This window comes from Phyllobates terribilis, unplaced genomic scaffold (genome assembly GCF_046119375.1).
Source record: "Phyllobates terribilis strain yellow unplaced genomic scaffold, ASM4611937v1 Scaffold_60__1_contigs__length_8166268, whole genome shotgun sequence".
Lineage (NCBI taxonomy): Eukaryota > Metazoa > Chordata > Amphibia > Anura > Dendrobatidae > Phyllobates > Phyllobates terribilis.
In genome coordinates this window covers 6,325,987-6,350,555 of record NW_027362820.1, presented here as the reverse complement: position 1 = coordinate 6,350,555, position 24,569 = coordinate 6,325,987, and the positions used below count along the sequence as shown (strand labels likewise).

At 43.3% G+C, this 24,569-nt stretch overlaps 2 protein-coding genes across 4 annotated transcripts in view; one reads left to right on the top strand and one right to left on the bottom strand.

The window, feature by feature from the left end:
• Nucleotides 1-24,569, bottom strand: part of LOC141192334 (uncharacterized) — a 732,001-nt gene that overhangs the window by 139,713 nt on the left and 567,719 nt on the right. The window lies entirely within an intron of this gene.
• LOC141192332 (uncharacterized) overlaps nt 1-24,569 on the top strand; it is a 28,930-nt gene that overhangs the window by 1,236 nt on the left and 3,125 nt on the right. The window contains exons 2-6 of the mRNA XM_073661838.1: nt 19,693-19,832; nt 19,962-20,066; nt 20,150-20,273; nt 20,357-20,454; nt 20,613-20,703. Of these exons, the coding sequence (XP_073517939.1) occupies nt 19,755-19,832; nt 19,962-20,066; nt 20,150-20,273; nt 20,357-20,454; nt 20,613-20,703 (496 nt within the window). The 5' untranslated portion in view covers nt 19,693-19,754. The remainder of the gene's footprint in view (nt 1-19,692; nt 19,833-19,961; nt 20,067-20,149; nt 20,274-20,356; nt 20,455-20,612; nt 20,704-24,569) is intronic.

Sequence of the window (24,569 nt, the reverse complement as noted above, 5' to 3'; positions counted from 1 at the left end):
CAGTTCTTGGATCACTTTGCCACCTGGCTTCCTCACTTTCTATCCTGTGACATCCCCACCCTCATCATGGGCGACTTTAACTTCCCCATCGATGATCCCCTCTCCCAATCTGCCTCTCATCTACTTTCTCTAACCTCTTCATTCCGTCTCTCACAGTTTACTAATTCTCCTACCCATGAAGACGGGAATACTCTGGACCTGTTTTTTTCCAGTCTCTGCTTGCTGGATGACTTTACCAACTCCCCTCTCCCGCTCTCGGACCATAACCTTCTTTCCTTCTCTGTTAAGAATTGTCTCCTCACCCGGGACACCCCCACTTACCACACTTATAGGAATACACGTACCATTAATACCCAGCAGCTTATGAACAATCTCCACACATCTTCAGCCCCCATCTCCTCCTTCTCCTGTCCAGACTTAGCATTGTCACACTACAATAATACACTGAAGAGTGCCCTAGATGAAGCAGCTCCTTCTACTCGCAGAAAGATCCGACGCTGGCAACGGCAGCCCTGGCACACGATGCAAACACGTTTTCTTCAACGTTGCTCAAGGTGTGCTGAGCGTCAGTGGAGAAAATCTCTTTTAGCAGAGGACTTCATCCACTATAAATTCATGCTCAAAACCTATAACTCTGCCCTTCATCTGGCCAAACAATCCTACTTCACCACCCTCATCACTTCAATGTCCAACAATCCAAAACGACTTTTCGAAACCTTAAACTCCCTCCTGAAACCTAAAGCACAGGCCCCCACCACCAACCTCAGCGGGGAGGATCTGGCCACTTATTTCTTTGAAAAATCAACCACATCCATGAGGACATCTCAGCCCAATCTCCTCAGTGCCTGGATCCCCTTCCCTGCCGCACTTCAAGCTCACTTGCCATCTTTGAGCCTGTCACAGAAGAAGAAGTTACCCAGCTCCTCGCTTCTTCTCGGCCTACAACTTGCAACAGTGACCCCATTCCTTCACATCTCCTGCAGTTCCTCTGACCGATGGTCACCACTCACCTGACTAAAATATTTAACCTCTCTCTTTCTTCAGGTATCTTTCCCTCCTTATTTAAACATGCCATCATAACGCCTTTACTTAAAAAGCCATCCCTGGACCAGAACTGCGCTGCTAACTACAGACCTGTCTCTAATCTTCCTTTCATCTCTAAAGTCCTGGAACGCCTGGTCCATTCCCGCCTAATCCGCTATCTCTCTGATTAACTCTCTCCTTGACCCTCTACAATCTGGTTTCCGCTCCTTACACTCCACTGAAACTGCCCTCAGTAAAGTCTCTAATGATCTACTAACAGCCAAATCCAAAGGTCACTGCTCCCTGCTGATTCTCCTGGATCTCTCTGCAGCATTTGACACTGTGGATAACCAGCTCCTCCTCACTATGCTCCGCTCTATAGGCCTCAAGGAAACCGTTCTCTCCTGGTTCTCCTCCTACCTCTCTGACTGCTCCTTCACTGTATATTTTGCCGGCTCCTCTTCCCCTCCTCATCCCCTTACTATCGGGGTTCCGCAGGGCTCAGTCCTAGGCCCCCTCCTCTTCTCTCTATACACTGCCCCTATTGGACAAACAATCAGCAGATTTGGGTTCCAGTATCATCTCTATGCTGAGGACACCCAATTATACACTTCTTCCCCTGACATCACCCCTACCCTAATACAAAATACCAAGGATTGTTTGTCTGCTGTGTCTAGCATCATGTCCTCCCTCTATCTTAAACTGAATCTCTCCAAAACTGAACTTCTTGTGTTTCCCCCCTCTACTAACCTAACTCTACCTAACATCGAAATTACCTTGGAGGGTTCAACCATAACTCCCAAGCAGCACGCCCGCTGCCTTGGGGTCATATTCGACACTAACCTTTCCTTTACTCCCTATCTCCGATCACTCACTCGCTCTTGTCACCTGCATCTTAAAAACATCTCCAGAATCCGATCTTTTCTCACTTTTGAAAATGCTAAAACTCTTACTGTCGCTCTTATTCACTCTCGTCTGGACTACTGCAACTCTCTTCTGATCGGTTTCCCTCTTACCAAAATTTCCCCTCTCCAATCTGTCCTGAATGCGGCAGCCAGGGTCATATTTCTGTTCAGCCGCTTCACTGATGCCTCCACCTTGTGCCAGTCATTACGCTGGTTACCCATTCGCTACAGGGTCCACAATAAACTCATCGATCTCACCCACAAAGCTCTCCACAGTTATGCACCACCTTATATCTCCTCTCTCATCTCAGTCTATCATCCTACATGTGCCCTCCGTTCCACAAATGACCTAAGACTAACATCCTCCATAATCCGAACCTCGCACCTCCATCTCCAAGACTTCTCTCGTGCTGCGCCAGTTCTCTGGAATGCTGTACCCAAGACGATCCGATTGATGCCTAGTCCCGATATCTTCAAGCGCGCTTTAAAAACCCATCTCTTTAAACAAGCCTACCACCTCAAATACTCAGTAAACTAACTTTCCCCTGTTCCCTCCTAAATACTATTCAGAATCTGTTCCCTCACTTCATCTGTCTCCACACCCTCCATGCACACGATAACTGCACTCGGTAATTGAGTATTGCACTTGAACATAGAGGCTGATGACCGGATCATACAGCTTTATATGACAATCCCGACTTATTATAATTGCCTGACCTGAAATAACAAGCACTTTCCACCTATTGTGTCCCCCCATTTCCTTGTACAATGTAGGCTTGCGAGCAGGGACCACACTCCTGATGTACTGTAACTGTTAAACTGTCTCACCTTGTATTGAATTTATTGTTTGTACATGTCCCCGCTTAATTGCAAAGTGCTGCGGAATATGTTGGCGCTATATAAATAAAAATTATTATTATTATTATTATGCAGTATGTATGATGCCCCCACACAGTGTAATGCCCCCATTATACCCCTTATGCAGGATGTATGATGCCTCCACACAGTGTAATGCCCCCATTATGCTCCTTATGCAGGATGTATGATGCCCCCCACCCAGTGTAATGCCCCCATTATGCCCCTTATACAGTATGTATGATGCCCCCATTTTGCCCCTTATGCAAGATGTATGATGCCTCCACCCAGTATAATGTTCCTCCAGTACTGCCTGACTACCTGAAGTTGGAATAATCCCTCTGGAGTTGGTTTTCCCTTTCCCTGCTCCCCTCCATGTGGACCCTCGAGCATGTATACATGCATGTAGGGGAGCAGGCCTTACTAGATATCGAGGCTTTGTACAGTAATATACAGTATGAGGATGGTATCAGAGGAGTAAGACATTTCTTGAAATCGAGATCAATAGAGTGTAGCAGACATAATGACTTCATGGAGGATCTTCTAAAATTCACTCTTACTCATAACTTCTTTATTTTTGACAGGCAGTACTTCCACCAGCTCACGGGTACTGCGATTGGGAGCCCCTGTGCCCCCTCATATGCTAACTAGGGTTGAGTGAGTATGTTCTGTCCGAGTATGCTCGGGCCGAGCTCCGAGTATTTACAGCTGCTCGGTGATAAGGTTAAATCGCTCCCGTGTGCATGATTTGCAACTGTTTGACAGCTTTATTACATGTAAGGAATGTCTATTTCTTACACATTCCTCACATGTAATAAAACTGTCAAACAGTTGCAAATCATGCACACGGGAGTGATTTAACCTTATCACCGAGCAGCTGTAAATACTTGGAGCTCGGCCCGAGCATACTCGGCGAAAGGGTTAATAGAACATACTCGCTCAACACTAATGCTAACCTTTTCCTGTGCTGGTGGGAGGAATCCACAATATTCAGGGATGATGATAAGTGGTGGCAGCCATATATTGGGGTATGGTACAAATATATTGACTACATTTTAATCATCTGGTCAGGGACGAGTGAACAATCTTTTGAATGTGTCAGGGAACTCAACATCAATAGAGTGAGCCTGAGATTTATATCTGAATTTAATTATTACCAGTTGCCTTTCCTGGATGTACTAATCTAGATAGAACGGGATGGGACCCTAGGGACACTCATCTACCATAAACCTACAAGCACTAATAAACTATTGAAGTGGAATAGCCACCACCCCCATCCCCATAAAAAGAGGAATACCCAGGGGCCAATTTTTATGGTTGAGAAGGTACAGCCATAATGTCACAGATTTTAATATACAGGCAATAGACCTGAACACAAGATTCAGGGAAAAAGGGTATTCCTGGTACATTTTGGACTCCGCATCATCGTTTGCAAAAAAATGGGAGAGACAGACACTCCTCCATACCTAACCAAGAGACCAAGAAAAAGATGGGATAACACGAGTAAGAAAAACTTATGACAATCAGAGTGACTGTATCTTTAATATCCTCAGAAAACACTGGGATAAACTTATAGCTGACCCGGCCCTGAGGGTGCTGTGGGATCTACTCCCACAATAACTTTCAGAAAGGGTTGGTCCATTAGGGACCATTTAGTGCATAGTTTCTACAAAATACCTGCACCCAAGGGGACTTGGCTAGATAAAAGAATCTGCGGTTTCTTTAGATGTGGAGAATGTTGTACATGTAATTGGATGAGACCATGTAAATCTTTCTCGAGTTCCTCCACGAGTAAAATCTTTTTACCATTGGGATTATTCCAACTGTAAAACCTCAGGATTTGTATATATGGCCACATGCACCTGCCCCCTAGATTATGTATGCAAGACCAAGAGGCAATCTAGGAAGAGAGTGGGGGATCATTTGGGCGATATACACCATGGTCGGGACACCTCATTAGCGAGACACATGAACAGTGTACATTGAGGTCAAACCGGAGACACCTCCTTTTGCATCATTGAGGTGGTTAAACCCAATGTGAGGGGAGGTGATCACAATAGATGTGTCCTCAAAAAAGAAAGTGAGTGAATTTTTAGACTGGATTCACGAGCCCCTAAGGGACTCAATGAGTAAATTTCCTATGCCTGTTTTGTGTTAATGCAGCCCCATTCTGGATTACATTTTGGATTTTATACTCTACCCATTGCTACTCAGTTCCCTGTGAATGAGGTTCACATATTCTTGTACTTCATCGAGATATCTGAGCATATCTGAATGCAATCCAATACCATATGTGTGGAACGCATGCTTCCGGACATGCGCATTCGCAGATAGGAGACCGTGATGCACTCCGGCATGGAACGCACATGTCCGGGCACCTTTGTGCTTTCTGCCCGCCCATCTCCGTTGTTTTGTGCTGAATTGTGGGGAATACTTGAGAATTTATTTTTGTTCCTTCTGTGTTTAGTTGATCCCACTGATACATCAGATAAGTCCTCAGAGAATTATAATTAGAGGAACCCATGGACACATTAGGATTTGTGAAGCTGGCCTCCGCTCTCCTCTATTTCCTTTGAATTTATTGTGTGACCTGTATTTCAGAACAGTAGCTCTTGGTTTGTTTCATTTCCATGTGTAAATTGAATTTGACTCCTTGTCTTTGATATCTCTTTCAAACTTTGATGTCTGAGATCCATCCTCCAGACTTTGTAAATTCTTTTGCATATTTTGTTTGAGTTTTGTATCCAAAAAGGCTTCTACACTGGGCGGAAAACTTTCACCTAGTTTTTTTCAAGCAACAAATATCAAACGCAATGTGACTTGATTATCCTTTATAAACTTATCTTTATTAAGTTTTGAAAAGGAAATACAGATACAAACACCGGGTACTAGTTGTGCAACAAGTAGTAGGTCAAACATGACCCCATAACCATAACAATAACCAGTATTTCCAAAACATTTGAAAACAAAATGAAATAATTAAACACAATACAAAGTAGAGTCACTGGTAGAACATTGGTTCAATGTGTTTTAGGATATACCAGCGTAGTGACTCAGACTTAAACATTAAGTCATTACATATTCATGTGGATTAACATACACTGCTCAAAAAAATAAATGGAACACTTAAACAACAGAATATAACTCCAAGTACAGTACAGACCAAAAGTTTGGACACACCTTATCATTTAAAGATTTTTCTGTATTTTCATGACTTTGAAAATTGTACATTCACACTGAAGGCATCAAAACTATGAATTAACACATGTGGAATTATATACTTAACAAAAAAGTGTGAAACAACTGAAAATATGTCTTATATTCTAGGTTCTTCAAAGTAGCCACCTTTTGCTTTGATGACTGCTTTGCACACTCTTGGCATTCTCTTGATGAGCTTCAAGAAGTAGTCACCGGAAATTGTCTTCCAACAATCTTGAAGGAGTTCCCAGAGATGCCTAGCACTTGTTGGCCCTTTTGCCTTCACTCTGCGGTCCAGCTCACACTAAACCATCTCGATTGGGTTCAGGTCTGGTGACTGTGGAGGCCAGGTCATCTGGCGTAGCACCCCATCACTCTCCTTGGTCAAATAGCCCTTACACAGCCTGGAGGCGTGTTTGGGGTCATTGTCCTGTTGAAAAATGGTCCAACTAAACGCAAACCGGATGGAATAGCATGCCGCTGCAAGATGCTGTGGTAGCCATGCTGGTTCAGTATGCCTTCAATTATGAATAAATCCCCAACAGTGTCACCAGCAAAGCACCCCCACACCATCACACCTCCTCCTCCATGCTTCACGGTGGGAACCAGGCATGTAGAGTCCATCCGTTCACCTTTTCTGCGTCGCACAAAGACACGGTGGTTGGAACCAAAGATCTCAAATTTGGACTCATCAGACCAAAGCTCAGATTTCCACTGGTCTGATGTCCATTCCTTGTGTTCTTTAGCCCAAACAAGTCTCTTCTGCTTGTTGCCTGTCATTAGCAGTGGTTTCCTAGCAGCTATTTTACCATGAAGGCCTGCTGCACAAAGTCTCCTCTTAACAGTTGTTGAAGAGATGTGTCTGCGGCTAGAACTCTGTGTGGCATTGACCTGGTCTCTAATCTGAGCTGCTGTTAACCTGCAATTTCTGAGGCTGGTGACTTGGATATACCTATCCTCAGAAGCAGAGGTGACTCTTGGTCTTCCTTTCCTGGGGCGGTCCTCATGTGAGGCAGTTTCTTTGTAGCGCTTGATGGTTGTTGCAACTGCACTTGGGGACACTTTCAAAGTTTGCCCAATTTTTCGGACTGACTGACCTTCATTTCTTAAAGTAATGATGGCCACTCGTTTTTCTTTACTTAGCTGCTTTTTTCTTGCCATAATACAAATTCTAACAGTCTATTCAGTAGGACTATCAGCTGTGTATCCACCTGACTTCTCCACAACACAACTGATAGTCCCAACCCCATTTATAAGACAAGAAATCCCACTTATTAAACCTGACAGGGCACACCTGTGAAGAGAAAACCATTTCCGGTGACTACCTCTTGAAGCTCATCAAGAGAATGCCAAGAGTGTGCAAAGCAGTCATCAAAGCAAAAGGTGGCTACTTTGAAGAACCAAGAATATAAGACATATTTTCAGTTGTTTCACACTTTTTTGTTTAGTATATAATACTACATGTGTTAATTCATAGTTTTGATGCCTTCAGTGTGAATGTACAATTTTCAAAGTCATGAAAATACAGAAAAATCTTTAAATGAGAAGGTGTGTCCAAACTTTTGGTCTGTACTGTACATCAAACTTCTGTGAAATCAAACTGTCCACTTAGAAAGCAACACTGATTGACAATCAATTTCCCATGCTGTTGTGAAAATGGAATAGACAATAGATGGAAATTATTGGCAATTATCAAGACACACTCAATAAAGGAGCGGTTCTGCAGGTGGGGACCACAGACCACATCTCAGTACCAATGCTTTCAGGCTGATCTTTTGGTAACTTTTGAATGTTGATTGTGCCTTCACACTCGTGGTAGCATGAGACGGACTCTACAACCCACAGAAGTTGCTCAGGTAGTGCAGCTCATCCAGGATGGCACATCAATTCGAGCTGTGGCAAGAAGGTTTGCTGTGTCTGTCAGCGTAGTGTCCAGAGGCTGGAGGCGCTACCAGGAGACAGGCCAGTACACCAGGAGACATGGAGGGGGCCGTAGGAGGGCAAAAACCCAGCAGCAGGACCGCTACTTCTGCTTTTGTTCAAGGAGGAATAGGAAGAGCTCTGCCAGAGCCCAGCAGGCCACAAATGTACATGTGTCTGCGCAAACAGTTAGAAACCGACTCCATGAGGGTGGTATGAGGGCCCGACGTCCACAGATGGGGGTTGTGCTCACAGCCCAACACCGTGTAGGACGCTTGGCATTTGCCACAGAACACCAGGATTGGCAAAGTCGCCACTGGTGCCCTGTGCTCTTCACAGATGAAAGCAGGTTCACACTGAGCACATGTGACAGACGTGACAGAGTCTGGAGACGCTGTGGAGAGCTATCTGCTGCCTGCTACATGCTTCAGCATGACTGGTTTAGCAGTGGGTCAGTAATGGTGTGGGGTAGCATTTCTTTGGAGGGCCGCACAGCCCTCCATGTGCTCGCCAGAGGTAGCCTGACTGCCATTAGGTACCGAGATGAGATCCTCAGACCCCTTGTGAGACCATATGCTGGTGCGGTTGGCCCTGGATTCCTCCTAATGCAGGACAATGCCAGACCTCATGTGGCTGGAGTGTGTCAGCAGTTCCTGCAAGATGACGGCATTGAAGCTATGGACTGGCCCGTCTGTTCCCCAGACCTGAATCCGATTGAGCTCATCTGGGACATCATGTCTCGCTCCATCCACCAACGTCACATTGCACCACAGACTGTCTAGCAGTTGGCGGTAGTCCAGGTCTGGGAGGAGATCCCACAGGAGACCATCCGCAACCTCATCAGGATCATGCCCAGGCATTGTAGGGAGGTCATACAGGCACGTGGAGGCCACACACAATACTGAGCCTCATTTTGACTTGTTTTAAGGACATTACATCAAAGTTGGATCAGCCTGTAGTGTGTTTTTCCACTTTAATTTTGGGGGTGTATAAGGGTTATAAAGAAAAAACGAGTAGTTAAAACCAAAAACACAAATTCAAACAAAGATAAAGGAAAGTGGGGGAAGGGATGTATGGGTAAGAGGGTTAGGGTAATATCAGAGGGGCTCCTAAAGTATAGACTTAAGCCCCATCACACTAAGCGAGATTGCTAGCGAGATCGCTGCTGAGTCAAAAGTTTTGTGACGCAACAGCGACCTCAGCATCGATCTCGCTACGCTTGACACATAGCAGCGACCAGAGCCATGCTGTGAGATCGCTGGTCGTGTCGAAATGGCCTGGACCAATTTTTGATCGTTGAGGTCCCACTGGGTAGCATGCATCTTTATGTTTGACACCTTACCAACGACCTCGTTGGCGACTCAGAACTGGGAAGTCGTTTCTCATCGAGGTCTGAATCGTCAGAGTAGCTGCTATGTGACAGGGTCCCAACGACCGTCAACATCGTCATGCAGGTCCCTACGGGTCACCGTATCGTTGCTGCGTCGTTGGGAAGATCTGACTGTTTGACATCTCACCAGCGACCACATAGCGACGCAGTAACGATCCCAGCCAGGTCGTATCGTTGTCGGGATTGCTGTAGCGTCGCGAAGTGTAACGGTACCTTTAGTTTTCCCCTATGAGGTCAAGGTAATCAGCGGTAGATTTAAACTCCAACCAGTAGAACCATGTTTTATAAAATTTATCATGGGAGTTATTGATCGTATAGGTGAGCTCCTCCGTTAACATAATCGCATTTATTTTGCAGAACCATAGTGAGATTGTCGAGATATTGTTACTTTTTTATAGCGAGGGAATACATGCTCTAGCAGACGTGATGAAGTGTCTCAGTATCGAGTTTTTATATGTTTTTAAAGGGATGTTGCTGTGATGGAGAAGGACGAAAGCTGGGTCAAGGTCTGAAATAAGATCAGTGAATTTACTAATCACTAGTAGAACTTTTCCCCAGAAAGGAGAAAGGAGTTTACAGGTCCAGAAAATATGTAGTAGGTCACCCTCCTCCTCCCCACATGTCCAACACATGGGACTAGCATCTGGGAATATAGAGTGTAGGCGAGTTGGGACCGTATACCACTGAGACAGCAGTTTATAGCTGGCCTCCTGAAATCGCGAGCTGATTGATGATTTGTGTGTCAAGGTTAAGATCTGCTTCCACTGATCCCTCGTTAAGATGCAACCCAGATCTCTCTCCCATTGAGATTGGAAGCGTGTTTTAGACTGGTCCAGTGGTTCAATCAGTAGGGAGTACGAGAGTGACAAAGTGTGTCTTTATCGGCCAGTATTTGGTGACTTGGTTATCTTATAAGGTTTTTTTTTAAATGTGGACATACACCCTGTAAAGCATGCAACTATGTTAATAAAGCTGACACATTTGAAGAAAATCTAACGGGACAACAATTTGCAATACACAATTTCATCAGTTGTAACACTATAGGGGTCATCTATTTAATAGAGTGTATAGAGAGTTAATTACAATATGTGGGATGCACGTCAGATCTGCTAAAAAAATGTATTAGACAATCATTAAACGTGTCTGTGGTTTCAAGACACTTTTCACAAAAACATAAAGGGGATATCAGATCCTTCAGATATTAGGAATAGAAAAGTCTTATAAACCATTAAGAGGTGGAGATGTGAAAAGAAAAATGTTAAATAGAAAGTCATATTGGATTTTTAAATTACACACTAGAGCCCCACAGGGAATGAACATCAGACAGGATTAATATTACAGTGCAATTAATTATATTTGTCTTTGATTTCCAGTGATTTTATTGAATGTCTCATGCATGAGTTGTATTTGTGTATTCTCTTTTTCTTCCATACAATACAGGGTTAAATTGTCTGAGAAGTACTCAGTAATCAATGGACACCCAGGAAAGGGAAGGATATAAAAGTATCACGGAGACTCACATGTTGTAAATCAGGAATAATCATTGGTTTGGTATGTGGGCACTTGGTGGTATGCCATCACAACAGTTTTATGAATTCACAATAAATGTGAGGTTTTAACAATATAGACCATGCTGGAGAATCCATCTCTCCTCCTTTCTCTACTTGAACCTTGAAATGTCCCTGACCAGGGCGGCTCCATGCGGTGATCTTCAGACAACGTACATTGAATAAACAGTGAGCTTACCTCCCTCTCCATTTTCCCATTATATGCATGTTTTCCCTATAGTGACAAATATTTATTTTTGCCAAAACTGTGATATTTTCACTTTAAAACTTTTTTTAAACTTTTTTTAACAACTCTCCTTAGTGCGATCATACAACACAGAAGCCTCTGATCGCTCCGGTGATGCAATGTACTGCTGTAGTGCCGTGTATTATCACTACCTGTGCAATAGTAAAGTCCCCATACACATGAGATAAGTGTTGGCTGAGCGGTCATTTGGCAGACGGCTATCTATCCAGACTCCCCCATACACACAAATATTCCAGCTTTCCTGTGGTTTGTATGACTGACTGTAGGGAGGCCCCCTAATACATTATATAGTCAACCAAAACCCCCAAAATAAGTGCTTCCATGCAACTGTAGTCAAATGTTTATGGGGTCGTTAAAAGGTAACTTTTGGAACGCTGCCTCTGGCCCGTCCTAATAGACTTTCGTACATTGCAGGCCCAGACACCATTATTAGGCATTTCAGTATTGTAGGAACTAGGCAGCCCCATACTATTGAGCATTTGGGGGAGGAGGAGGGGCATTCAGCCGAACTCTGTCACGCCTTCTTAGATGCCATGTTTGGTTTTTGCAGGAGCAAGTGGTTAAACTGCCAGGGATTTTATTGCTGCCGCACCTGTGCCATCCCTGCGGTGTACATCTATGTTCTGGTGCCCAAAAGAGTTCATATAAAACCAAAAACAATTTTTTTTCTGGGTTTTTTCTTGTAATATAGGAAAGTCTAAGGCCAGAAATAAACCCCATAATACACTGCACATGTAGACTTTAGTATCAAATCTTTTCTGTCCGCGGTGTTTGTGCAAACAAAACAGCTTTTATAAAATCCTCAAACTTCTGTGTGTGAATCAGACTTGAGATCTAACGTGATAGAAGATTACAGTCCGGGGAAGACGGGAAACATTCATATAGACGGCCGGTGGTGATGTTGTCAGTGACGGACTGTGGCCAAATATGGTTTTAGAGCCGTAGTAGAAGATGTTGCCTCATCATGAAGTAGCTATTTCTCTTGTCACATGAAATAAATATCTCCTGCAGAATTGCAAATGTCAATGCCAGTATAAGATGATAACCGTTGCACTACCGGACAGAGGTGCTAGAGTTGGGTCCAAACCCATACTGTAACTGAGAATAACCTCGGCTCTCAATGGTTCTTATAGAAAAATGTTTTTTTAATGCAGTCCAAACACAAAAGTAAACGTTTCGGTCGATCTGACCTTCATCAGTAACTGTTGGAAATAGCACAAAGAACTAAACAATAAATAAATGAATAATAAATAATAAAATATAAAAGCATATACCAATGGATCATAGCGCAATAACATGATAATATCTCTTGTTTAACCTGAACAATAAACAAGCTATCAAACAGTGTATAATATTTCGTCAAACCCCATTAATGCGGATACAACATCACAGTATAGAGCAAGTATATATACAAATTGAAGAGAGGTGACACCTACTAGACTGCTGGATGGTATTCAAAGGTAGGAATTCAAAAGTGTGGAGATATGGTGACTCTGGTTACTTGGGTCTGCAGAAAAGAGCAGAGAGTGGCAGACTCAGAGTTAACAGCTGAGAGAGACTGTGGAGGCAGAGATACACAGAATAGAGCTGGACGTAGCATACCTGTGACCCAGAGTTCCTGGTTATAAAGTGGTGCTGCACGTAGTGGCTTAGAAGAACGCAGTGTCCACCGCTAGTTCCTGGTACTGTGCGCGTTGTCAGGGGCAGGATGGTATCTAAAGGCGGGGGCGGGAATAGTGAGGGCGGCTGGCCAATCGCCGCCAATCCCACTGGGCTGTGTAGTGTGAACTCCGGAAGTGCACGTGTGACGTCACCGGAAGTGGCTCGCTGCTCCCAGGAAGCTGTGCGTTCCACAGGCCAGTGTAAATGCGTTTCAGTGAGCCAGAAGTTTGAGGGAGAGAGAACGTGCATTCCACCAGTATAGAGCATAAAACCCCATGGGCATGAGCCAGAGCCTTTGTTGGAGTGGAGAAGGATCCAGGAGAGGGGACAAGAGTGTGCCAGAGAGGAATAATCTGCAATAAAGGAGACAATATATGAGTAGGATATGGAGATCAAAACATGTATACTATTGACCTATTCAAATTGAAGACCACATTTCCAAGCGTAAAATACATTTCAACATAGGGTCACATAAGATCCCTTGGTGACAAGTTTCTCTATACCAATTATTCAATGAGAACCAAACTCCAAACATAAAAAAACCCTTATATAAAGGCCAGTACGTCCCTATTAAGGCCTTTCGGCTCTAGGGACTGTAATTCATGAATCCAGTAGGTTTCTTTACGTTTGAGAAGGCTCACTCGGTCGCCCCCCCTGACGTGGTTTAAAAACTTGTTCCAATACCTGGTATTTGACTTGAGAAATACTATGTCCTGCCATGATAAAGTGTTGGGGAACGGGTAACATTAGGTTTTTGCACAGGATTGTGGACTTGTGCTTTGAAATCCTATCCCTTATGGGCTATGTCGTCTCCCCCACATAGATTCGGCCGCATGGTCATTTAATAAGATATACCACATATGAACTGTCACATCTAAAGTACCCTTTGATGTTGTATATCTTGCCAGTTTGTGAGTGATGAACAATGCTACCCCTGAGGACATTGTTATATTGACGACATTGGAGACATGGGAATGTGCCCATTTTGGGATTCTGCAATAACCGTTGTGCGGGACCTTGGTGCGCTGCGCCCAAATCGGCACGTACCAGAGAGTCTCTAATATTGGCTGCTCTCTTAAAACACGTTAGGAAGGGTTGTTGGAATGCAGGGATCGTGGGATAGCCGGTTTGTAAGATGCTCCTGTGTTTCCTAATGGTTTTATGTAAGATGTAGGCGAAGGGGTGGAACGTGTGAATGAAGGGGATTCTGTCCTTAGTGTTTGGAAGATCAGTTCTGGAATTACACGCCAAGGGATGCAAGAAGCTAGGTGGATAGCCTCGTTCAGTGAATTTGGTCGACATTTCTTGTAACCTCTGATTGCAGATAGTTTCACTGGACACTATCCGTTTGACCCTCTGAAATTGTGATGTAGGTATAGATTTCTTCATCAACCTTGGATGATTGCAAGAAAAGTGTAATAGGCCATTGCAATCGGTCGGCTTGGAATAGAGGTCAGTTGTTAGGTGGCCATGTGTATCCTTGATCACCATGGTATCAAGGAAACTAACACGGCTTGAATCATATGTCATGGTGAAGCTCAAATCTGGCCATGCAGAGTTCAGAGTGGAGAAAAACCTCTAAGAATTCCAAGGGACCCCCCCCATATGCAAAAGATGTTGTCTATGAAACGTTTCCAGAGAATGGAATGTTCTTGAAAAAGTGGATTAAAGTAGACCACCTGACTCTCGAAGGCTGACATGTATCAATTTGCATATGGGGGAGCCACAATAGAGGCCATCGCGGTGCCCTTAATTTTGAGGTAATACAGTAGGTGTCCTGGAACAAGAAATAATTATTGGTAAGAACCAACGTGAGTAATTCATTGCACAGATCAACTACCTGTCGATCCGTGTGTGACTCAATGAGAAGATTCTGTACTGTCCTGATTCCTTGGTCATGGAGAATAGATGTATATGGATTTTTTACATCAAAAGAGACTAGGATAGCCCTAGTTGGGACCTGTTTGAGTTCAGTGAGTTAGGCGAGGAAAGCTCCTGTGTCCAGTAGGAAAGATGGACTCTGTTGAATGAGGGGCGTGAGGACTTTTTCAAGGAAAATAGACAATGGGGATAGAAGTGACTCTGTGGAGGCCACAATCGGCCTCCCCGGTGGATCCGTTACACTTTTGTGAATCTTAGGCAAGACGTAAAAGACCGGTGTGATAGAATGTTTCTTTGAAAGGAATTCACCTGTTTTAATATCAATGACGCCCGCCGTAATGAAGCGGTTAATGACTGAAGATATTAAAGTGCTGTATTGGGGCAGGGTATCATGGGGCAATCGGCGATATGTAGTCTGGGCACTAAGTTGACGCTCTATTTCCCTGACATAGTCACACTTATTCATGACCACAATTGCTCCTCCCTTGTCGGCTGGTTTTATGACCAAATTTTTGTCCTCTTTGAGACTTCTCAAAGCCTGTTGATCAAGGGAGGACAAATTGGGTTCATAGTGTAGTTTACCTATGTCAACTTTGGAGCGTAATTCCTGAAAAACAGTGTCCACAAAGCTGATAAACGTTTCAAGGGCATGGGTGATCTGTAGGAGCCTTTTGTGCGGAGGGCCAAGCTACTGGATGTGATGGCTATAGCTGGATTGGGATGGATGCTACTAGAGTTATTAACGCCGGAAATTTCAGTTTGAGCTAAATGTGCTTTCAGGCGCAAAGAGCGGTAAAACCGCAGCAGTTCCATATCCAAGTTAAAGGTATTGTATCTATTAACTGAATAAAAGGAGAGACCTTTTTGTAGTACTGTTAGCTGGGCAGTGCTAAGTGTATAAGAGGAAATATTTACCACCAGGGGCCTGCGCCTGAGACCGAGTCACCCTGATGAAGTCGGTGTTGCCTCTCATGTTTTCCGCCTCTTCTCGTCTTCTTCTTGTTGTTTGACGTCGCCTTGGTTGTCCTAAAAAATGAGAAGAAGAGACATATGGGTCTCACCTGTCTAGTTCCGATCTGGAAGAGGAAAGCTCGGTGGATGATCTGTTGAATCGATTGGGATTTCTCCCAGAGAAAGATCTGTCCTGACATTGGTAAACTCTGTTCAGATCGTAATCCTCTGTATCTCTTAAGAACTTTCTTCGTTTCCTTGCCTCAGTGTCTCTCCGATGGCGGTCAGTGTTGTCCTTGATCTTACCCTAGAGGGTTGTCAATTCTTCAGCGCTGACTGTAGAGGAGAGTTGTGACTCGATGTTCTTGATTTGGTCCTTCTTTGAGTTGATAGCCTTATGTAAAAAATCGACTGTTAGCGCCATCAAATCAAATGAACACTTATTCAAAATCTGTTCAAATTTGGTACAGTAATCCGATTGATCGGAAAACAAGGTGGGACGTATTGGCACTCTCAGCCCCCTAGGGATCCGTTGGACCCTTAGGTATTCTGTTACAGTTGCACAGTGCAGCTCTATGTTGATCAGATGTCGGTGTTGCCTTTCCACGTCCCGGCCTCTGGTTTCCTTAGATGGGACCGTTAGGAAGTCAGAATGGTAGATGTCTCATCCGCATTATATGAAAAGGTCAGTGATGACATATCACTGCGATGTGCAAGCATACAGGCGCAGCAGGATAAGAAAATAACCGCTGCACTACCGGACAGAGGTGCTCGAGTAGGGTCCAAACCCATACTGTAACTGAGAATAACCTAAACACTCAATGGTTCTTATAGAATTTTTATTTTTTTTTAATGCAGTCCAAAAACAAAAGTAAACGTTTCAGTCGATCTGACCTTCATCAGTAACAGTTGGAAATAGCACAAAGAACAAAACAATAAATGAAAAAATAATAATAAATAATCAAATAAAAAAGCATATACAAATGGATCATTGTTCAATAACATGATAATATCTCTTGTTTAACCTGAACAATAAACATGCTGTCAAACAGTTCATAATATTTCATCAAACCCCATTAATGCGGATACAACATCATAGTATAGAGCAAGTATATATACAAATTGAAGAGAGGTGACACCCAGTCAGCTGAGAGGGACTGTAGAGGCAGAGATAGACAGAATAGAGCTGGATGTAGCATAACTGTGACCCCTAGTTCCTATTTATACAGTGGGTATGGAAAGTATTCAGACCCCTTTAAATTTGTTCACTCTTTGTTCATTGCAGCCATTTGGTAAATTCTAAAAAGTTCATTTTTTTCTCATTAAAGTACACTCTGCACCCCATCTTGACTGAAAAAAAACAGAAATGTAGAAATTTTTTTCAAATTTATTAAAAAAGAAAAACTGAAATATCACATGGTCATAAGTATTCAGACCCTTTGCTCAGACACTCATATTTAAGTCACATGCTGTCCATTTCCTTGTGATCCTCCTTGAGATGGTTCTACTCCTTCATTGGAGTCCAACTGTGTTTAATTAAACTGATCGGACTTGATTTGGAAAGGCACACACCTGTCTATATAAGACCCCACAGCTCACAGTGCATGTCAGACCAAATGAGAATTATGAGCTCAAAGGAACTGCCCAAGGAGCTACATGGCAGCCTTCAAGAGTCAGGTGGTCTACTCTAATCCACTTTTTCAAGAACATTGCATTCTCTGGAAACGTTTCATAGACTACATCTTTTGCATATGGTGGGGGTCCCTTGGAATCCTTAGTTTTTTCTCCACACTGAACTCCGCATGGCCAGATTTGAGCTTCACCATGACATATGATTCAAGCCGGGTTAGTTTCCTTAATACCATGGTGATCAAGGATACACAGGGCCACCTAACAACTGACCTCTATTCCAAGCCCACCGATTGCAATGGCCTATTATACTTTTCTAGCAATCATCCAAGGTTGATGAAGAAATCTATACCTACATCACAATTTCAGAGGGTCAAACGGATAGTGTCCAGTGAAACTATCTGCAATCAGAGGTTACAAGAAATGTCGACCAAATTCACTGAACGAGGCTATCCACCTAGCTTCTTGCATCCCTTGGCGTGTAATTCCAGAACTGATCTTCCAAACACTAAGGACAGAATCCCCTTCGTTCACACGTTCGACCCCTTCGCCTCATCTTGCATAAAACCATTAGGAAACACAGGAGCATCTTACAAACCGACTATCCCACGATCCCTGCATTCCAGTAACCCTTCCTACCGTGTTTTAAGAGGGCAACCAATATTAGAGACTCTCTGGTAAGTGCTGATTTGGGTGCAGCGCACCAAGGTCCCGCACAACCGTTCTTGCAGAATCCCAAATGGGTACATTCCAATGTCGTCAATGCAACAATGTCATCAGGGGTAGCATTGTTCATCACCCACAAACTGGCAAGATGTACAACATCAAAGGGTACTTTACATGTGACAGCTCATATGTGGAATATCTTATTAAATGACCATGCGGCCGAATCTATGTGGGGGAGACGACACAGCCCATAAGGGATAGGATTTCAAAGCACAAATCCACAATTCTGTGCAAAAACCTAATGTTACCCATTCCCCAACACTTTATCACCAAACGTAGAGAAGCCTTCTGGATTCATGAATTACAGTCCTTAGAGCCGAAAGGCCCTAATAGGGACTATGACCTACTGGCCTTTTATATAAGGTTTTTTTATGTTTGGAGTTTGGTTCTCATTGAACAATTGGTATAGAGAAACTTGTCACCCAGGGATCTTATGTGACCCTATGTTGAAATATATTTTACGTTTGGAAATATGGTCTTCAATTTGAATAGGTCAATAATATACATGTTTTGATCTCCATATCCTACTCAAATATTGTCTCCTTTATTGCAGATTATTCCTCTTGTCCCCTCTCCTGGATCCTTCTCCACTCCAACAAAGGCTCTGGCTCATGGCCATTAGGTCTTATGCTCTATACTGGTGGAACGCACATTCTCTCTCCCTGGCACTGAAATTTCCGGCTCACTGGAACGCATTTACACCGGCCTGTGGAACGCACAGCTTCCTGGGAGCAGCGCGTCACTTCCGGTGACGTCACACGTGCACTTCCGGAGTTCACACTACACAGCACTGCGGGATTGGCGGCGATTGGTCAGCCGCCCTCTCTATTCCCGCTCCCGGCCTTTAGATACCATCCTGCCCCTGACAACGCGCACAGTACCAGGAACTAGCGGTGGACACTGCGTTCCTCTAAGCCACTACGTGCAGCACCACTTTATAACCAGGAACTCTGGGTCACAGGTATGCTACGTCCAGCTCTATTCTGTCTATCTCTGCCTCCACAGTCCCTCTCAGCTGTTAACTCTGAGTCTGCCACTCTCTGCTCTTTTCTGCAGACCCAAGTAACCAGTGTCACCATATCTCCACACTTTTGAATTCCTACCTTTGAATACCATCCAGCAGTCTAGTAGGTGTCACCTCTCTTCAATTTGTATATATACTTGCTCTATACTGTGATGTTGTATCCGCATTAATGGGGTTTGACGAAATATTATACACTGTTTGACAGCATGTTTATTGTTCAGGTTAAACAAGAGATATTATCATGTTATTGCACTATGATCCATTTGTATATGCTTTTTTATTTTATTATTTATTATTATTCTTTTATTTATTGTTTTGTTCTTTGTGCTATTTCCAACAGTTACTGATGAAGGTCAGATCGACCGAAACATTTACTTTTGTTTTTGGCCTGCATTAAAAAAAAAAATTCTATAAGAACCATTGAGTGCCGAGGTTATTCTCAATGTCATTTCTAGTGTCAGAAAATTAGATGAGAATTAGCTTTATGGAAGATGAGTCTATGAGAAACGTATTCAGCTGCAGACTCCGAGGAAGAAACTGCTTGTTGTCTGTGGCCTAAAATATATAGGTTTTATTACTAGATGTAAAGGGAAAAAAATGAAATTCTGTAAAATAATAAATCTCCTTATATGTTTCCCTTATTATCTCCAATAGATGTATTATTACACATAATTTTTATCATGTTACATCGGCTCATCATCTTCTCTCTACAGTGTCGGATCCTCTCAGTGAAGATCTTCTATATAAGAGAATTTTCCTGATTTCCCTATCAAAGATGGATATGGACAGGGACAAGATGGTGGAGAGGATATTACACCTCACCCTAGAGATCCTCTTCCGGCTTACTGGAGAGGTGAGAGATTCTGATGACGTCACATTACATCATTCTTATCTATGGGAATAACAGATGGACAGAACTGGAGAGGTGAGGACTCTGGAAATGTCTGTAGTGAGATTTATTAATGTGTCTCTCCATAACCAGAGATTAATCACGGGGCCTCCACCTCACCCCCTGATACATGAGGACATCAATGACCAGAAGATCCTAGAACTCACCTACAAGATGATTGAACTGCTGACTGGAGAGGTGACACTGCTGGGAATGCTGGGATATTATACAGTAACGCTATGAAGGGATCGGGGGGATGACTGTATCATTGTATGTGTCAGGTTCCTATAAGGTGTCAGAATGTCGCCCTCTATTTTTCCATGGAGGAGTGGGAGTATTTAGAAGGACACAAAGATGTGTACAAGGACATCATGATAGAGGTTCCCCAGCCTCTCACATCACCAGGTAATAGACAGGACTAAATACACACGGCCTATAATTATCTGTATGTAAAGAATGAATTCAGTCCCTGTATGTGTTTCCTCCAGATCTATCCAGTAAGAGGACAACACCAGAGAGATGTCCCCGTCCTCTTCTTCCACATGACTGTAAACAAGAAGATCCCAATGTTCCTCAGGATCATCAGGTAGATGGAGAGAAGGTGTCATGAGATCTCCCCTATGATATGTAGATGGCTGTGAAGGTCTTGTGCTCAGTCTTTTTTTATCCACCAGTATTATATATTTTATACTTGTGTAATGAGACTTCTCCATCTGTCTGTGACTTTTACAATATTTGTTTCAGGGTGAAGATCTGACCCATATTAATACTACAGAGACATATGTGAGGGGTGATGAGCGGTGTAAAGAGGAGATTCTTACATATGACTACCCAGGTGAGTAGGAACCACTAAATACAGAGAAGTCGTCACAGATTCTTCTCAGTCCCTGTCTGTGGCTGCTTTATCGGTGATGTAGTCCAGCTGTATCACAATTGTGTGATCACCATTTTGCCTCTAGACCACAACATTCTCCTCCATCTGAAAATGTTCAAATTACTTTGGGAAATTGTGAGAGCCCTTTTCTATAGAACTTACAACCTGGAGGATCCACCTCCCCCTGGGATTATAAGACACTGTCCATTACCTGCCCAGATCTGTAAACTACAAAGCCAAATGACAGCGTATGTAGAATGTGCTGACAAATGAGAAAATCAGTTGAAGAAAAATATTATGATGGACCTGTAAGAGAAAGCGGAGGGTAATGATGGTGTTGGGTTCCTAGATCCCTGATATCTTATTGGATAAATCTACCTTCTCTACCTTCTGTGCTGCTGAATGTGCTCATATGGTCCCTACAAGACCAGGTCCAGTCTTTCTGGCCAAACTTCACATTTATGATCTACAACATTAAATGTGCAGTGAGGCCAAGTGTGAATTTCTGTACAATAACAGCAGAGTTTCCCTTTATCCTGACTGTTCAATTTCTTTTCAAACCGACTAACTTCAAATAGGATCGCGATAACGTACACAAAATTTACACTGTGCCATGATATATCTCTAAGCTGTGCGTGGCTGATGGATGTAATATACATTTATTCCCGCCTGCAGGAGATGTGTTGGCTCCAGCCCTGGTTTCATGGATTCACTCCACGTCATAAATTCCATTATGTTTTCAATCCTCAGGAATTCAGATTACTGCACAATCTCTCCTGAAATGGGGGCGCTAATACTTTCTCTACTGTTCTGGTCAGAACTCATAGTAGCTCCAATGGTCTACCATAAATGAGTGTAACTCCGGTTTAGTGTTGGATTTCTCCCTTCATACATACATTGTTGTTGGGGATGTAACATGTTTTTATATTCTTTCTTTTTTCACAAGTTCATTCTGTATGATGGTTTCATTGTGGTGGGATCGGCCGGCCTCACTTATGTGACTCTGTAACTCCCTGGTAGTCTTTCAAAAAGATCTCCATTATCTCTTCCAATTGCCCGAAATCTAAATTTAAGACCCCTCAGCTCTGCAGTATTATAAAAAAGTTCACTTTAAATGTCTAATATGTCTTCTCATCTGACAGAAAATATTGGCCCTTACGATAGTTTAGATTCCCAAGAGCCACCGAGCCCCATACTCCAATTACCCCAGAGAGGTTTCACCACTAGTTACTCATTTTTCTCTGATGGAGAATGTTGAGTTTGATCATTTCAGTAGATGTTTTATTGTGTATAGTCACAGTTTTTGACTTTGTAATCCTCTGATTTAACCCCTTCCCACAGTCAGTTTTGTGTTTCTAATCAGGCCCCATTTTTCAAATCACTTTATGTGGTGATAACTTTGGAATGCTTCACAAAGGATAATAGGAAACAAATGTACGTTACAAATAATATTCCAACTTCTTTTGAATCTGACAATACCCTATATACAGTTGTACACTACTGTCTGGGCACATGGCAGGTTAAGAAGGGAAGGAGCGACATTTAGCTATTTGAATGCAGATCTTGCTGGAATAGTTAGCAGACACAATGTATTGGGGACACTGTTCATGGTCACCTGGAAGCTCAAAAGATGGCCACCACGAACAGGCTTGCCTTATCTAACCCATTTACAGATTTCACAAATTAATAATAATAATATTTTTTTTTATTTTTATAGCGCCAACATATTCCGCAGCACTTTACAAATTTTAGGGGGGACTTATTCAGACAATACAGAATAAGCATATCTCATATCGAAAGGAGTGAGGGCCCTGCTCGCAAGCTTACAGTCTATGAGGAAATGGGGGAGACACAAAAGGTAGAATGTACATATATTGTATAATGCAGCCTTGATATACTAAATAGGATAAATAATACATGGACTGGTCGCCTGCCAGTATGTGTGCAGTCCTGACCGAGGCTATTATGTGCATGGTTGGTATGAACCTTAACTTGAAGAAGATTTTAATATGGGGGAAAACTGGGATGGACAACTGGGATGGACAGATAGTGTGTGGAGTCGATACGCCAGTCTAAAGAAATGGGTTTTTAGGGTCCACTTGAAACTGTGGGTATTGGGAATTAATCGAACTGTCCTGGGTAGTGCATTCCAAAGAATTGTCGCAGCACGCGAGAAATCTTGGAGACGGGAGTGGGAAGTTCGGATTATGGAGGATTTTAGTTTTAAGTCACTGGCAGAACGGAGGCCACGTGTAGGGTGGTAGACTGAGACAAGGGAGGAGATGTAGGGGGGTACTGAAGCATGGAGCGCTTTGTGGGTAAGCGTGGTAAGTTTAAATTGAACTCTATATTGGATGGGTAACCAATGCAATGACTGGCACAGGGAAGAGGCATCGGTGTAGCGGTTGGCGAGGAATATGATCCTGGCTGCTGCGTTAAGGACGGATTGGAGAGGGGAGAGTTTAGTAAGAGGGAGCCCGATAAGTAGAGAGTTGCAGTAGTGCAGACGAGAATGAATAAGAGCTACAGTAAGAGTTTTTGCCGAGTTAAAGGTGAGCAAAGTCCTGATTCTTGAGATGTTTTTGAGGTGTAGATGACACAAGCGAGTGATTTGATGTGAGGAGTGAAGGAAAGATCTGAGTCAAAAATGACCCCAAGACAGCGGGCTTGTTGCTGGGGAGTAATGGTTGAGCCACAAACGGAAATGGCAATATCGGGCACAGGTAGGTTAGTGGAGGGAGGAAATACGAGTAGTTCAGTTTTTGACAGATTCAGTTTTAGACAGAGGGAGGACATAAATTACTTCTTAAATTTACGTCATAAACACAAATTACTTTGCTCATCATCCTTTAACCCCTCTACATGGATCTGGACTAACACAGAGATCCCTAGGCTTGGGTCACTGTGTTACCTGCAAACTCAGAGAAAATACGAACTCAGAAGACACAAGAGTAGACAGTAAACGGGCCGGGGTCACAACAGGAAACAAATACACAAGCCGGGAGCTGAGCACAGAGGACTGAACCAGAGGAGAACAAGGCTGTATCTAGCAGCTTCCGGCAATATGCTTCCAGCTTTAGTAGGGTGCGGTGCTCTCCAAATTGCTGAAGCAAGGAGCAGATTACTCCAGCTGGACAACACACACACACATACTGCCAGACTGGATGGTACTACAGGTCCCAGGCACCCTAATCTTAGTGGCTGGACAGTGCCTGCGCCGCCCAGAGCTTCTGGTTCTGACGTCTCTTCCATCACCAGCGCCACCTGCAGAATGAATAAGGCGGCGCCTGGTGACAAAAGCAGACAAGTCACACAAGTCGGAGCAGGAGGAGAAGTAGACGACCCAGAGGAGATGGGACACACCTTTTGCAGAAGCCCTAATGTAACAAAATGGCAGAAAACCAGAGCTGTAGAAATCCTCATAAAGTGACTCCATTTTGGAAATTATAACCCTCAGTGAAATAATCTATAGGTGTAGTGACTATTTTGACTCCACAGTCACTCTCCAGAAATTAGCACGCAGTGGATGTTGGAGAGTGAAAATTGCAAATATATAATTTCATTACCCAACACATAGTGCCCAGATTGTGCTCCAGGAGACACACACCGTAAATTAAGTGGGTTCTTCTCATTATAGTAATACCAAATACATGGATGCTAAATGAGATTTAGGCACATAAACTACTGCGAAGCTCAGAAGCGAGAAGGATATCTGACTTTGGAAGAGCTGATATTGCTAGATTGGTTTATGGAAGCCATGTTGCTTTTCAAAAGCCTTTGAGCCACTAATGATGTGGAAACTTCTGTTTTTCCATTGACAGATGATG